Source organism: Doryrhamphus excisus, chromosome 7 (genome assembly GCF_030265055.1).
Source record: "Doryrhamphus excisus isolate RoL2022-K1 chromosome 7, RoL_Dexc_1.0, whole genome shotgun sequence".
NCBI lineage: Eukaryota > Metazoa > Chordata > Actinopteri > Syngnathiformes > Syngnathidae > Doryrhamphus > Doryrhamphus excisus.
The window spans coordinates 2,365,079-2,379,940 of NC_080472.1; the positions used below are offsets into that span (position 1 = coordinate 2,365,079).

General features: G+C 35.2%; 1 protein-coding gene across 1 annotated transcript in view; it reads right to left on the minus strand.

The window, feature by feature from the left end:
- The window catches only part of adamtsl5 (ADAMTS like 5), a 39,546-nt gene extending 29,040 nt beyond the window's left edge, over nt 1–10,506 (minus strand). The window contains exon 1 of the mRNA XM_058078528.1: nt 9,896–10,506. Coding sequence (XP_057934511.1) covers nt 9,896–9,915 — 20 coding nt within the window. The 5' untranslated portion in view covers nt 9,916–10,506. The remainder of the gene's footprint in view (nt 1–9,895) is intronic.
- Between the last annotated feature and the right edge of the window lie 4,356 nt (nt 10,507–14,862).

Genomic DNA, 14,862 nt, shown 5'->3' on the forward strand with positions numbered 1-14,862 from the left:
TCCAAATTGTCCATAGGTGTGAGTGTGAATGGTTGTTTGTCTATATGTGCCCTGTGATTGGCTGGCGACCAGTCCAGGGTGTACCCCGCCTCTCGCCCCAAGACAGCTGGGATAGGCTCCAGCACCCCCCGCGACCCTCGTGAGGAAAAGCGGTAGAAAATGAATGAATGAATGAATAATTTATCGACTATAGGTTCAGAGAGGGGCGGCACGGCGGTCGAGTGGTTAGCGCGCAGACCTCACAGCTAGGAGACCAGGGTTCAAGACAGCTGGGATAGGCTCCAGCACCCCCCATGCGACCCTCGTGAGGAAAAGCGGTAGAAAATGAATGAAATGAATGGCTTCACAAACAAAGTATTTTACACTGGTCTTAAGGTGTCGTAACGTTCCATTGATGAATGGCATTGAGAATGGCTGCCACAGGAAGTACGCTGTCAATGCCAACATGTGAGTTTGTTATATCTAATCTATGTCTGAGACAGCATATTTTCTATAATTATGTCTACTATATTGGTTAATGGCGGCACGGCGGTCGAGTGATTAGCACGCAGACCTCACAGCTAGGAGACCAGGGTTCAATTCCACCCTCGGCCATCTCTTTAATGGAAATGCATCGGAACGGGACTGGAGATTTTGTCCGAAATAGGCGAAATCCGTTATAAAAAATCCGATATTTTTATTGGAAATGCATTACAGAAAAAATCGGTTCTTTTTTTATCTGTCCGTTGTGAGCGAATTTCCGATATATCCGAGTCCGATATATGCGAGGTTTACTGTAGTAGCTGAATATTATTATATTGTAAAACTTGGTGTTGATTTTGTTGTGTAATCAAGTAGCATCCATTGATGTTCACGGACACTTCAGGTGTCTCGTCACACTTTTATCTCCACTCCACCAGCAGGCAAACACCTCCATTCCTCCGTGTGACTAATCCAAAGATAAGTGCTTTTTCTGAGAAAGACTCCCCCTCCCCCGTTTTTAAACACTTCCTGGCATTGTCGCCACTTTTATATCATGTCACCCGTTACACTCGTTGGATAAAATCTATACATGGAAGTCATTCGGAAAAGCTGCCCTCCGTCCTTTTTCCATGTTTTTATCCCACACATCCTTCATCACTGACTTTTATCCGTTCCCGGCACCATAAACACTCGCACGTTCAAAGCTTTTGGACAAGTCGGTTTGACTCCATGCCAAGTCAGTAGTTGTCCTGTCCAATTAAACGACGCGTATCTCCGTCACACTTGGCTGAGCAGACACTCCCCTTCTGAGCCTTCAGCCTATCGGAGGGGAAAAAGGAGGCCATGTTGACCAAAACACTTAGCAATGCTAATTCCGACTGGGACTATTTCGTTTATATAGCATGGGGTCTCAAACACGCAGCCCGCGAACATGCAAACTCCACACAAGAGATGAGACACAGGGTGGAATTGAACCCTGGTCTCCGAGCAAACCACTCCACCGCCGTGCAGCCCAATGTATAACATATTGAAGCAAAGTTGAGAAATCATGTCAGGGACCCTTTAATCCAGCGGTTTCAAACATGCGGCCCGTGGGCCAAATGTGGTCCGCAGGACACTAGTTTGAGGCCCCCGCCCTTGATATGAAAGTTTAATGAAAGTTTGATATGGATGCTGTATGGTATCATGTACCCAGAAAAAATTATTACGTTTGATTCATGTTCATGTTAAAGGTTAAATAACTGTTAATAGTTATCCTCACTATGCGTGTGGAAGTGGTAAGTTTTTGGCTATTTAAGTTGAAAGGAAATAACTTGGAAGGCTACAGTTTAGGTCGCTAGCTGTCTAGTTTGCGAGTTAGCATGTGTCTCAAGACCCTGCAGTTGCGCGATATGTTGTAAATCAGGGGTCTGAAACACGCAGCCCGCGAGCCAAATGTGGCCCACAGGACACCAGTTTGAGGCCCCCGCCTCGATATGAAAGTTTGATGTTAGTGCGGCCCCGCGCAAGTTTGATATGGATGCTGTATGGTATCATGTACCCAGAAAAAATTATTACGTTTGATTCATGTTCATGTTAAAGGTTAAATAACTGTTAATAGTTATCCTCCCTATCCGTGTGGAAGTGGTAAGTTTTTGGCTATTTTTTCAGAAAAATTATTACGTTTGATTCATGTTCATGTTAAAGGTTAAATAACTGTTAATAGTTATCCTCCCTATTCGTGTGGAAGTGGTAAGTTTTTTTTTTAGCTATTTAAGTTTAAAGGAAATAACTTGAAGGCTACCGTTTAGGTCGCTAGCTGTCTAGTTTGCGAGTTAGCATGTGTCTCAAGACCCTGCAGTTGCGCAATATGTTGTAAATAAAAAGAGTATAAATGTGACTATAGTCGTGTCTTAAGTTTTCATTATTTGCCGTTTTATTATTATATTTATTTATTTACTACCGATTGATTGATTTTTTTTATTGATTTGTTTATTTATTTTTCATCTTATTTTGTGTAGAAAAATAAAAAGTAAGATATTTGAGAACAGTGGAATGTTTTATCAGAGCTTTTATTGTAGAAAATTGGAACCAAAACAAAGTTTATTAATTTTTCTGTTTTTAATAAATGCGTTTTTTTTTTTTAGTTTGAGACCCCTGGCTTATAGCGTCCTTCGTAATGAGTGATGATGGTAATTAACAAAGACAAGGGCAGTGTTATTGCTTCTGAAACTAATCGGTCCTTTGCCGGTCATTTTTATTGCAAATGTTGATCCAAAATCGGAGAAGTTTGAGCAAGTTGTAAAAACTTTTAATGTTCTACCATCCGACCACTCATAGCCTTTACGGTCCGTGTCGCCACAGCTGGAGTAAACTCAAAACTGAAACCGGCAAAATGCAAACACACCTAAAATCATAATAATAATAATAATAATAATAATAATAATAATAATAATAATAATAATAATAATAATAATAATAAATGAGTAAGGAAAATGTCCATCTACATATTGACAATATGATTTATAAGATTTATTTACTAGCGATGTTCCAATCAGGGTCAGCTGCCGATACAAATCAGTGAATGAGAAGTTGAATGAAAAGCAGGTTTGCCCGCCTCTGTTGGGCCCCTTCAGCCGCATCCGCTGCCTTCTGAATCTGAATTCTGAATCCTAGCTTTGAATGGATTATAATTGTTATAAACGACTTTCTTTTTCTCAGGCTGCAGTATTTTCGACATAAAAAGACAGCAGTCGCGGGCACTGACTGATTGGCCCCCTAACTGCAGGGGCCCTTCCAGAGGTGAGAGGGGTCAGCCCGCCCCCCCTCCTGCTCTCATTAAGCCTATAGCAGCATATTAGTGCATAGCTGCAGGCCAGGGAGCGGGACCTAGCTTTAATCAAGGCGAGACAAGTTGTTTATTTTAACCGACTCGGGAGCGAGGGAAACACACGCCCCAAATTACTGCTTGTTTTGGAAAAAAACAGCCCCGATGTGCCTCAATGTGGCTACCGTTGTTTTTTTTTCGGTTTTGGATTTAGTGAGAAAATATTTAGTCTTCAGATGTATAATAACAACGGCAATTATGTTCTAATTGAACTAAACTGCTGTATAAAAATACCACATATATATTATTACAGTTGCACATTACTTACAGACACGGTGTTTCAAGGTTAACGCTAACTATAAGTGTCAAAATGTCTCCAGTTTGCTCTGTATTTGTGCGGCTGGCTAACTGCGTCACAAGCTCAACTCAATGAATTATGAATAATTACCACCCCACTGTAACTTCAATTATATATTATGTACTTTGATATACACGGTCAGTCAAAATGATGTGACATTTGGAGGTTATAATAAAAAGGCAAATAAAGTAAAGAAGTGTTTTTATTTTCAAAAAGTACATATAATGCAATTTTTTTGGACGAGGTTAAATAAAAGGCAAATAAAGTAAAGAAACAAAAAAGTGTTTTTATTTTCGAAAAGTACATATAATGCAATTTTTTTGACGAGGTTAAATAAAAGGCAAATAAAGTAAAGAAATAAAAAAGTGTTTTTATTTTTGAAAAGTACATATAATTCAATTTTTTGATGAGGTTAAATAAAAGGAAAATAAAGTAAAGAAACAAAAAAGTGTTTTTATTTTCAAAAAGTACATATAATGCAATATTTTTGACAAGGTTAAATAAAAGGCAAATAAAGTAAAGAAAAAAGTGTTTTTATTTTCAAAAAGTACATAGAATTAAATTTTTTTGACGAGGTTAAATAAAAGGCAAATAAAGTAAAGAAAAAAAGTGTTTTTTATTTTTGAAAAGTACATATAATGCAATTTTTTTGACAAGTTAAATAAAAAGCAAATAAAGTAAAGAAAAAAGTGTTTTTATTTTCGAAAAGTACATATAATGCAATATTTTTGGACGAGGTTAAATAAAAGGCAAATAAAGTAAAATTTAAAAAAAATTATTTTCGAAAAGTACATATAATTCCATTTTTTGACAAGGTTAAATAAAAGGCAAATAAAGTAAAGAAACAAAAAAGTGTTTTTATTTTCGAAAAGTACATATAATGCAATTTTTTTGACAAGGTTAAATAAAAGGCAAATAAAGTAAAGAAAAAAATGTTTTTATTTTAAAAAAGTACATATACTGCGATTTTTTGACGAGGTTAAATAAAAGGTAAATAAAGAAAAAATGTTTTTATTCTCGAAAAGTACATATATTGCCATTTTTTGACGAGGTTAAATAAAAGGCAAATAATGTAAAGAAAATACTGTTTTTATTTTTGAAAAGTACGTTTAATTAAATTTTTTTGACGAGGTTAAATAAAAGGCAAATAAAGTAAAGAAACAAAAAAGTGTTTTTATTTCCGAAAAGTACATATAATGCCTTTTTTTTTGACAAATGCCATTTTTTGACAAGGTTAAATAAAAGGCAAATAAAGTAAATAAACAAAGTGTTTTTATTTTCAAAAAGTACATATGTCCCGGCAGCAATCTGGCAATTACTGACACCTAGTGACCAATATTGAATACTACATTCACAATTTGAATGCATCCTCTGAATTACTTGCATTTGTACTTTAGTTCGTTTTTGCCAAAGACGCTTTTTTCAACCCGACCGCTTGCACAATTAATAATAATAATAATAATAATAATAATAATAATAATAATAATAATAATAATACGTCTTTTACATTTTTTGGTAATGACGCGGCTCCACAATAATAAAAAAAGAGCACATTTGGTGCAGTTTTAAGCTGCCTCCAGGTGGCAGAAGTGTGTTTTATAAGAACTCGGCCTGCAACTTTTTAATTAATAAGCCATATTCAACCACGAAACTGCATGATTTATTCATTAATATATGTCTGAAAAAGTGTCCACATTGAAGCCTGTACAAATATACAAACCCCCCCACACTGTGTATTTGCTAATGCTATTGCGGGGAACAGGAAAGAGCGGCTAGCAGGTGAGAATGCGTCCCCTGACCTGCGAGAAGGTGTGAACCACCTGAGACCCCCCTGAAGTTCCTTCAGTGTTCCTGCATGGTGACATATGGGAGATAGATGATGCAACTATACGTTTGGCCTTGACCTTTGACCCTTGACCCAGACCTACGGCGCACCCCGAATCTGCAGCGGAGGGTCCAATTGTTATAAAAGGAGCAAGTCACTGAATAGCTGAACCTTTAGCAGATGTTCAGGCTTAGGGTCAACTCTGACCCCCAACAATCCAGCGCTCTGTGGTCCGACTCGTGAAATCGGCTTCTTTCACCTCGAACGGAAGCTCTTTGTGCCTCAACAGCTGCTGCCCCCCCTTGAAGACCTTGGTTAAGACCTTGGTTAAGACCTTGGTTAACATTGAAAAGATGTTTTAAACGCTCCGGGAGAAACCAAGCTACGTTTAACCGTGGGGGGGACAGAGAACCGTGTCATCGTAAACCGGACTGTTCAGGTTGTTTTATGGCAGGGGTGATGGGTTAAAAAAAAAAAATGTGTCCGCGGGGCCTTCTATATAGAATGATATGCTTACTCACGGTGCAACAAAATAATAAATATCACATAAATCAACTACCGTGACCATGTGGGTAATAAATGATAAAACATAACATGTAACCTGAACCTCTTATTTCCAGCAAATACAACACAGCATGTCATCAACATAAATGCCTTTGTAAACAAAAATAATAATAATTTAAAAATTTTTTTTTTTAATTTATATTTGAAAAAAAATTTTAATTTTTTTTTATGATTTTTTTTTTTTAAGTCAACACAACTCAACAGACAGACGACTATGTGGCTATCAAAATCACATACTAACATACATACTAAACTAAACCCGCATCTATCACCCGCAAGGCATGCTGGGGAACCTAAAAGCTTATGTTTTATATATATATATATATATATATATATATATATATATATATATATATAGTTCAAATCATACAGTTCTACACACTGCTCTCAGATATTTTCTATATAGAATGATATACTTACTCACGGTGCAACAAAATAACAAATAGCACATAAATCAACTACCGTGACCATGTGGGTAATAAATGATAAAACATAACATGTAACCTGAACAACACAACACAGCATGTCATCAACATAAATGCCTATGTAAACAAAAAATAATAATAATTAAAAAAAAATAATTTATATTTGAAAAAAATATATATATTTTTTTATGAATTTTATGAATTTTTATGAAAGTCAACACAACTCAACAGACAGAGGACTATGTGGCTATCAAAATCACATACTGACATACATGCTAAACTAAACCCGCATCTCTCACCCGCAAGGCATGCTGGGTAACCTAAAAGCTTATGTTTTATATATATATAGTTCAAATCATACAAATTCTACACACTGCTCTCAGATATTTATGTATATAATTAGGTCAATCTAATTACCGTGATTCCACACCGATATTGAAAATAATCCCCGTTACCAGTGAAGCATTCCACAGCATCTATATTTAGCTAGCAAGACCAGTCCACGGATCGCATATCTCAACAACAGGCTCCACATGACAGCGACGGTAAAAGCATTTTAGCTAAAGAAATTTAATTTTTTTTCCCTTTTTGCACAATTTTGTTAATGCAAGTCCTATGCAATTTATTTTATGATATGATCCCTTGTTGTTTTTTATCAACAGTTTTTCATTGGCCCATGCTACATTCTAAAAATTTGAAAAAAAACAACATAGTGAAGATATTAAAACAAAAGAGTTGTCATTTAACGAGAAAAATAATGATGTCGGAATATTATAAGGAAAAATAGCATCATTTTAGTAGCTTAAAGTTAAAATTAGGGATGCCGGATAATTATCTGTATCGTATCGGCTGATATCGGTATAGGAAATTGAAAGTCGGAAAATATCGGCATACAATGAATAGTTCTCATTTTTGGAAAATTAGGTTGCTGAAAAAGTCATAACGTTATGACAATAAAGTCAAAATATTACGGAAAAAAACATATCCTTAAGAAAAAAAATATTGTAATTTTCTGAGAATAAAGTCAAAATATTACAGAAAAAAATATATCCAAAAGAGAAAAATTTGTGAATATTATGAGAAAAAAGTAAAAATATTATGAAAAAAAATAATCTAAAAAAGAAAAAAGTAATAATTTTCTGAGAATAAAGTCAAAATATTACAGAATAAAATTTCCTAAAGAAAAAAAAGTTATAATTTCATGAGAATAAACTCATAAAATGAGAAAAAAATGTAAAACAAAATGCATAAAATTGAAAAAAAAAAATACGATATTCATTTTTAATCATGAAATTATGAAGAACAAACAACTAATTCTGTTTTGGAAAAATTAAGCTGCAGAAAACGTTAAAATTGTAAAGAAATTGTTAAGAGAAAAAAAGTATTTACAATTTTGACAAGAATGAAAAAATAATATAATTTTTGTAGCGGAGAGTAGAAATATTAGATTTAAAAAAAAAAAACATTACTTTTGAACCCTGGTCTCCTAGCTGTGTGCGCTAACCACTCGTCCGACTTCTTATTAAAAAAGTGCCTGCTTCATTAACTCGAATGGTAGTTGATGGGAATTGTGTTCTGCTTCCTTGTGGTGTATTAGAGCCATCTATTGTATTGTTACTTTGCTGTTTAGCATTCATTTTCTACTGCTTATCCTCACGAGGGTGGCGGGAGGTGCTGGAGCCTATCCCAGCCATCTTGGGGCGAGAAGCTGGGGCACACCCTCACACTCACATTCATACCTATGGACAATTTGGAGTCGCTAATTAACCTAGCATGTTTTTGGAATGTGGGAGGAAACCGGAGTACCCGGAGAAAACCCACGCATGCACGGGGAGAACACGCAAACTCCACACAGAGATGGAATCGAACTCGGGTCTCCGAGCTGTGAGGTCTGCGCGCTAACCACTCAACCACCGTGCAGCCCCCCCAATGCAACAATTAAAGCTAATCTTTCTCAGTAGAGCTTGTGGTTTACATTTTCCTTTCCTTGCCGCAGGGGGGAAAAAATGACATCATGGCATGTCAAAAACCAAATTAGAGATCTTATTCCCAAGCTCCGTGTTCATGCTGCGTGAGTATTTGTGGACCAATCACCCCTGACAGACATCTGACGCATCACATGAAGGCTTAAAGGGCTGACATATTCTTGTGTTTTGTTTCCACAAACACAACACAGCCAAGGTGGACGGAAGGTCACGATGCTAAGAGACAGATGAATAATAAATAGAGTTTGTATGTACAGTTGTAGTGACGGATTTGAACCGGTGACATTTCGGAGATGTGTGGCAAAACGGGTGCAATGTGGAGATGATTATTTTTTGTATCGGATCATTCTCTCGGAAAAATACGAAAAATCAACTTAAAATGTGAATAAATAAATAAATAAAGTAACTAATACAAACAAATCAGATAAGAATAAATCCTAGTGAAAAATGTTGGATTTATTTTTTATACAGTAAAAAATATATTTTTTATTTTTTATAAAATTTATTTTTTTAATACAGTAAAAAAATCAATAAAAAAATATTTTTAAATAATTAATAGAAAATAAAATATTTGAAAAAGTAAAGAGATTAACGGTCAATGTACATCTCTAAATAAATAATAAGAATAAATAACAATAATATAATACCAGAATCAATAATAATAAAAATACATTATTAAAATAAAATAATAAAATAATAAAATAATAAAATAATAAAATAATAAAATAATAAAATAATAAAATAATAAAATAATAATAAATGAGATTGATTAAATGAATAATAATCATGAATAATAATAATATAATACCGGAATCAATGATAATAAAATACATTATACATCATTAAAATAAAATAATAAAATAATAAAATAATAAAATAATAAAATAATAAAAGCATAAAAGCATAAAATCATAAGAGATTGATTAGGAAATAATTAATGATAAATGAAATAAATACAGGTGCATCTCCATAAATATAAATATCTTTGAAAGGCAGTCCAATTCAAGTGAAATATATTCTATAGATTCACGACACACACACAGTAAAATAGATCAATTGTGTATTTCTTATTCAATATTTTAAATAAGTCACCATCAGTCTGTTACTAAATCATTTGTCCCTAAATCTGTATCACGTTTGGTAACATATATTATAATTTATTAATAAACACATGCAGCCAATATTGTTTGATATTGATATGATGCGAATACATGATACATGTATCATGATATACTGACACCAAAAAAAGGTACACAATATGTGACAATTAGGCCACAAACAAAACAAAACAAGACGTCCTAAAATGGGGAGAAAAGTCAACTGGCCCAGGAATGTATCACCTCCCACCCATCAAAAGGCTTTTAAGTACGGTAAATATTTCAATATTTGACCACGTGTCCAATTAAGAGTCCAATTAGCAAACAATGGCCTCGTCTTCATTCCACGACATGCAGTCAAAAGATGTCTTACCTCGCCCAGGAAGAGGACATGGCGGTGGACACACGCTTCAAGCTAGTCAGGTGCACTTTGGCTCTCTTCTCATGGTCTCCAACGGAGCGGCTCAGGCGCACTTTGCATCCCAGCTGAGAGCGTCCACACACGGACGTCAGAGCCTCCCATGGCCCGCCTCTTCAATTCTGCTTTGGCTTCATTCAAGACTTACTTTGACAAAAAAAAAAAAAAACTTTATAAAAAAAATAAAACTTTATTGACATCCGGCTGTCACAAACACATCGTGTTCAAGCTCTCGTGCCACATTTTATGCTAACAAATACATTCGAAACTCGACTAGCAAAAAATGGCATTAAAATGGCACAAAAATGTAGATAAATCCTATTTTCCGCTCTAAGTTGAAAAGTAACCAAAAAAGTACTTAAAGTGTTCTCTTTGTTGTTCATTTAGGAGTCCAAACAAGTCCAACGTCCTCCACGAAAGCTCCACTCACTCCGACTACAACAAAGTGTCCTGAAGTAGACACAATGTCTGTCCCTCTCTCTCTCGCGCTCTCTCTCTCTCTCTCTCCACCTGAGCTGCATTCCTGCTCTCTCCGCCAATCAACGCTCAGCTTGTCCTGTCTCGTCCAATCACAGCCCGGCTTGTCCGGAGGTGGCACGCGCACTCATTTGCATATGGGCTCCATACACAACAGCACCTTTTTAACAATACATTGTATATATTTTAACACAAGTTAAAATACTGATACCCAATGTAGTATTAATATCAGAGATATAATAAAATATAAATAATAAATAATAAAATCTTTCTTTTGTATTTATTTATTAAAATTATTTATAAAACAAACATACAATAAAATTCAAGTACAAAGTATCGGTATTTACTTGGTATCAGATCAACACCAAAAGTTGCAGTATCGTCCACCCCACATTCAAACATGGGTGTGGCTGACAAATGCGGCCTACGGGGCAGTTATTATTGTGCCCCAATAAACTCTGCCTAGCAACAAGCGACCATGCGCAACAAAAATGTAGTTTAGGTAGTATTTATTTGTTTATTTATTTATATTCTAATGAATTATTCAAATAGAAAAAAGGAGTAAATAGACATTATGTCGTGATGGTGACCCCCCCCCCCCGCTTTTCCACCCCCCATGACTGAGACAGAGAACTACAGTATGGCGCTGGCCCTTTAACTCACATCTTATCAGCCCTGTGTAACAATGTCAAGCCCCGACCTTGAACTATCATCTAAAGCCTTGCAGACATAACAGGGGCAGCGTTGGAAGTCCTGCATTTAAAGCCACAGGAACGTCAAAACTGTTTTTTTTTTGGCCTGCGGAAAATTCTGGAAAACTTCTGGTAATTTTAACAGAATATGTCAAAATATTAGGAGAAAAAAAGTTGCAATCTAATGACAAAAAGTTGTAATTTCATGACAATAAAAAATCTTTGCAGTCATAATATTAAGAGACTAAAAATTAAATATAAATAAAGTTGTTGTTTTACGACAATTAGGTTGCGAAAAAAGTTATAATGTTACAAGAATAAAATCAAAATATTATGGGAATAAAGTCCTAATTATGAGAAGAAAATAGAAAATAGAAAAAAAAGAAGGAAAATCAAATAGTTGGAAAAACAAAAATTACAGCAGAAAATGAAAAAAACAGAAATGTGAGTAATGTGAATATTCTTATGAGAATAATGTCAAATATTATATATATGATATATATTATTTTATTATAATTATATTATATTTCAGTATTAATTAATTAATTAATTAGTTAATATTAACTCTGAGAGAAAAAAATAATTATTACCAGAATAAACTTGTAATATTATGAGGAAAAATAATGTGATTTTAGCGGCACATATATTAAATATATATACAGAAAAAATACATTATTTTTTCATTTAAAAGTTGAAGAAAAATAAAAATTAAGTTATTAAAATTAGGTTGCGAAAAAAGTTTATATTTTATATATTTTAATATGTTTTATATTTTTATATATTTTTAGTTTAAATATTATGGGAATAAAGTCCTAATTATGAGAAGAAATTATATATTATATATTATATATTATATATTATATATTATATATTATATATTATATATTATATATTATATATTATATATTATATATTATATATTATATATTATAAATAAATTAATAAATTAATAATATTAACTAAATATTAAATAAATTAATATTAACTCTAATGAGAAAAAATATATATTATTACCAGAATAAACTTGTAATATTATGAGGAAAAATAATGTGATTTTAGCGGCACATATATTAAATATATATACAGAAAAAAATACATTATTTTTTCATTTAAAAGTTGAAAAAAAATAAAAATTAAGTTATTAAAATTAGGTTGCGAAAAAAGTTTATATTTTCTATATTTTAATATGTTTTATATTTTTATATATTTTTAGTTTAAATATTATGGGAATAAAGTCTTAATTATGAGAAGAAAATTTATATTATATTATATATTATATATTATAAATAAATAAGTTAATATTAACTCTAATGAGAAAAAAATATATTATTACCAGAATAAACTTGTAATATTATGAGGAAAAATAATGTGATTTTAGCGGCATATATATTAAATATTACAGAAAAAATACATTCTTTTTTCATTTAAAAGTTGAAAAAAAAATTAAAAAATTAAGTTATTTTTACTGGAAAATTAGGTTGGTGGAAAAAAAATGACGTAAAATAAAGTTTTTGGAGTAATATATAGAACTTCTCAGCATATAATAAAACATATAAAAAGTGACTTTTGCATCCTTTCATTTTTCAATATTTAGTGTGGAAAAAGTTAGGACACCCTTGCTCTAAAGTGTCTTTTCAGGCTGCAAATATAAGAGAAATTCTAGCAAAGACCAAACAGATTCCATCGAAAAAAGCAGGAGTTTCATCATCATCATCATCATCATCAGGCTTTAATGGCTGTAAAATGGTCAGCTCCAGAGCATTCAGAGCTTCAGCTGTTCTTGTCCCTGCTTGCAGAAAGATTTCCCTCATAGTTCCCTGGCTGGTAATTGCTTCACATTTCAAGTGTGGTGTGTTTACTGTAATCACGGCATTCGTTCACACGTGTGCGTCTTGCCCCTTTTTCATTCACTGTGCGTTTGGCAGCCGTGTTCCGCTCTGTAATAAGAGGCCCGCCGAGCCCGAGAGGCACTTCACAGCTCCAACAAGACATTAAAGGGGCGTCCTGCCCCCCCCCCCCCCACACACACCCCCCTTTCAGATTTTTACCGAGTCTGGCAACCCTCCAGGATGAGTGTAGAGTCTTGACGGGTGGACCAGGTTTCACACGCTGATAAAAAACACCGCCGCTGTGAAGAGTCATGCTGCAGTTTACAGTGTGGAAGTCGTGTTGTGTTCACGGACATGTTGAAAAACTAGCTACTTGTTTTTTCATCGTCTGAGAATGAAGGCTTCAAAACTTGCGTTCACTGACTGACTCGTGGGTCCTCGACAGTGACTCGAGTTTCACTGACAAACGGGTACTCGACAATGACTAGATTTCACAGATTCACGGGTACTCGACAAAGACTCGAGTTTCCCCGATCCTTGACTCATGGGTACTTTATGAAGAGTCAAGTTCCAATGACTTTGGTTTCACTGACTCGCCGGTGGTCGACAAAGACTCGAGTTCACAGACTGACAGGTACTCGACGACGACTCAAGTTTCCCTGACTCATGGGTACTTGACAAAGACTCAAGTTTCACTGACAAACAGTAATCGACAATGACTAGATTTCACAGACTCACGGGTACTCGACAAAGACTCGAGTTTCCCTGATCCCTGACTCATGGGTACTTTATGAAGAGTCAAGTTCACCGACTCAGGGGTCCTCGACAAGGACTTTGGTTTCACTGACTCGCCGGTGGTCGACAAAGACTCGAGTTCACAGACTGACAGGTAGTCGACGACGACTCAAGTTTCCCTGACTCATGGGTACTTGACAAAGACTCAAGTTTCACTGACAAACAGTAATCGACAATGACTAGATTTCACAGACTCACGGGTACTCGACAACGACTCGAGTTTCGCTGACTCGTGGTTACTTGACAAAAACTCAAATTTCACAGAAGACTCGAGTTTCCCTGACTCATGGGTACTCTATGAAGAGTCAAAGATTCAAGTTCACTGACTCATGGGTACTCGACGACGACTCGAGTTTCCCTAACTCATGGGTACTTTATGAAGAATCGAGTTTCACTGACTCATGGGTACTCGAATACGACTCGAGTTTCACTGACTCATGGGTACTCGACGATGACTCGAGTTTCCCAAACTCATGGGTACTTTATGAAGAGTCGAGTTTCACTGACTCATGGGTACTCGAATACGACTCGAGTTTCACTGACTCATGGATGGGTACTCGACGACGACTCGAGTTTCACTGACTCATGGGAACTCGACAACGACTCGAGTTTCACTGACTCATGGGTACGCGACGACGACTCGAGTTTCACTGACTCATGGGTACTCGACGACGACTCAAGTTTCACTGACTCATGGTTCCTTGACAAAGACTCGAGTTTCACTGACTCATGGGTACTCGACAAAAACTCGAGTTTCCCTGACTCATGGGTACTCGACAATGACTAGATTTCACTGACTCATGGGTCCTCGACGAAGACTCGAGTTTCCCTGACTCGTGAGTACTTTATGAAGAGTCAAGTTCACCGACTCAGTGGTCCTCGACAATGACTTTGGTTTCACTGACTCGCCGGTGGTCGACAAAGACTCGAGTTCACAGACTGACAGGTACTCGACGACGACTCGAGTTTCACTGACTCATGGGTCCTCGACAAAGACTCGAGTTTCACTGACTCATGGGTACTCGACAATAACTAGACTTCACTGACTCATGGGTACTCGACAAAGACTCAAGTTTCCCTGAAGACTCAAGTTTCATGGACACACAAGTACTCTCCCTGACTCATGGGT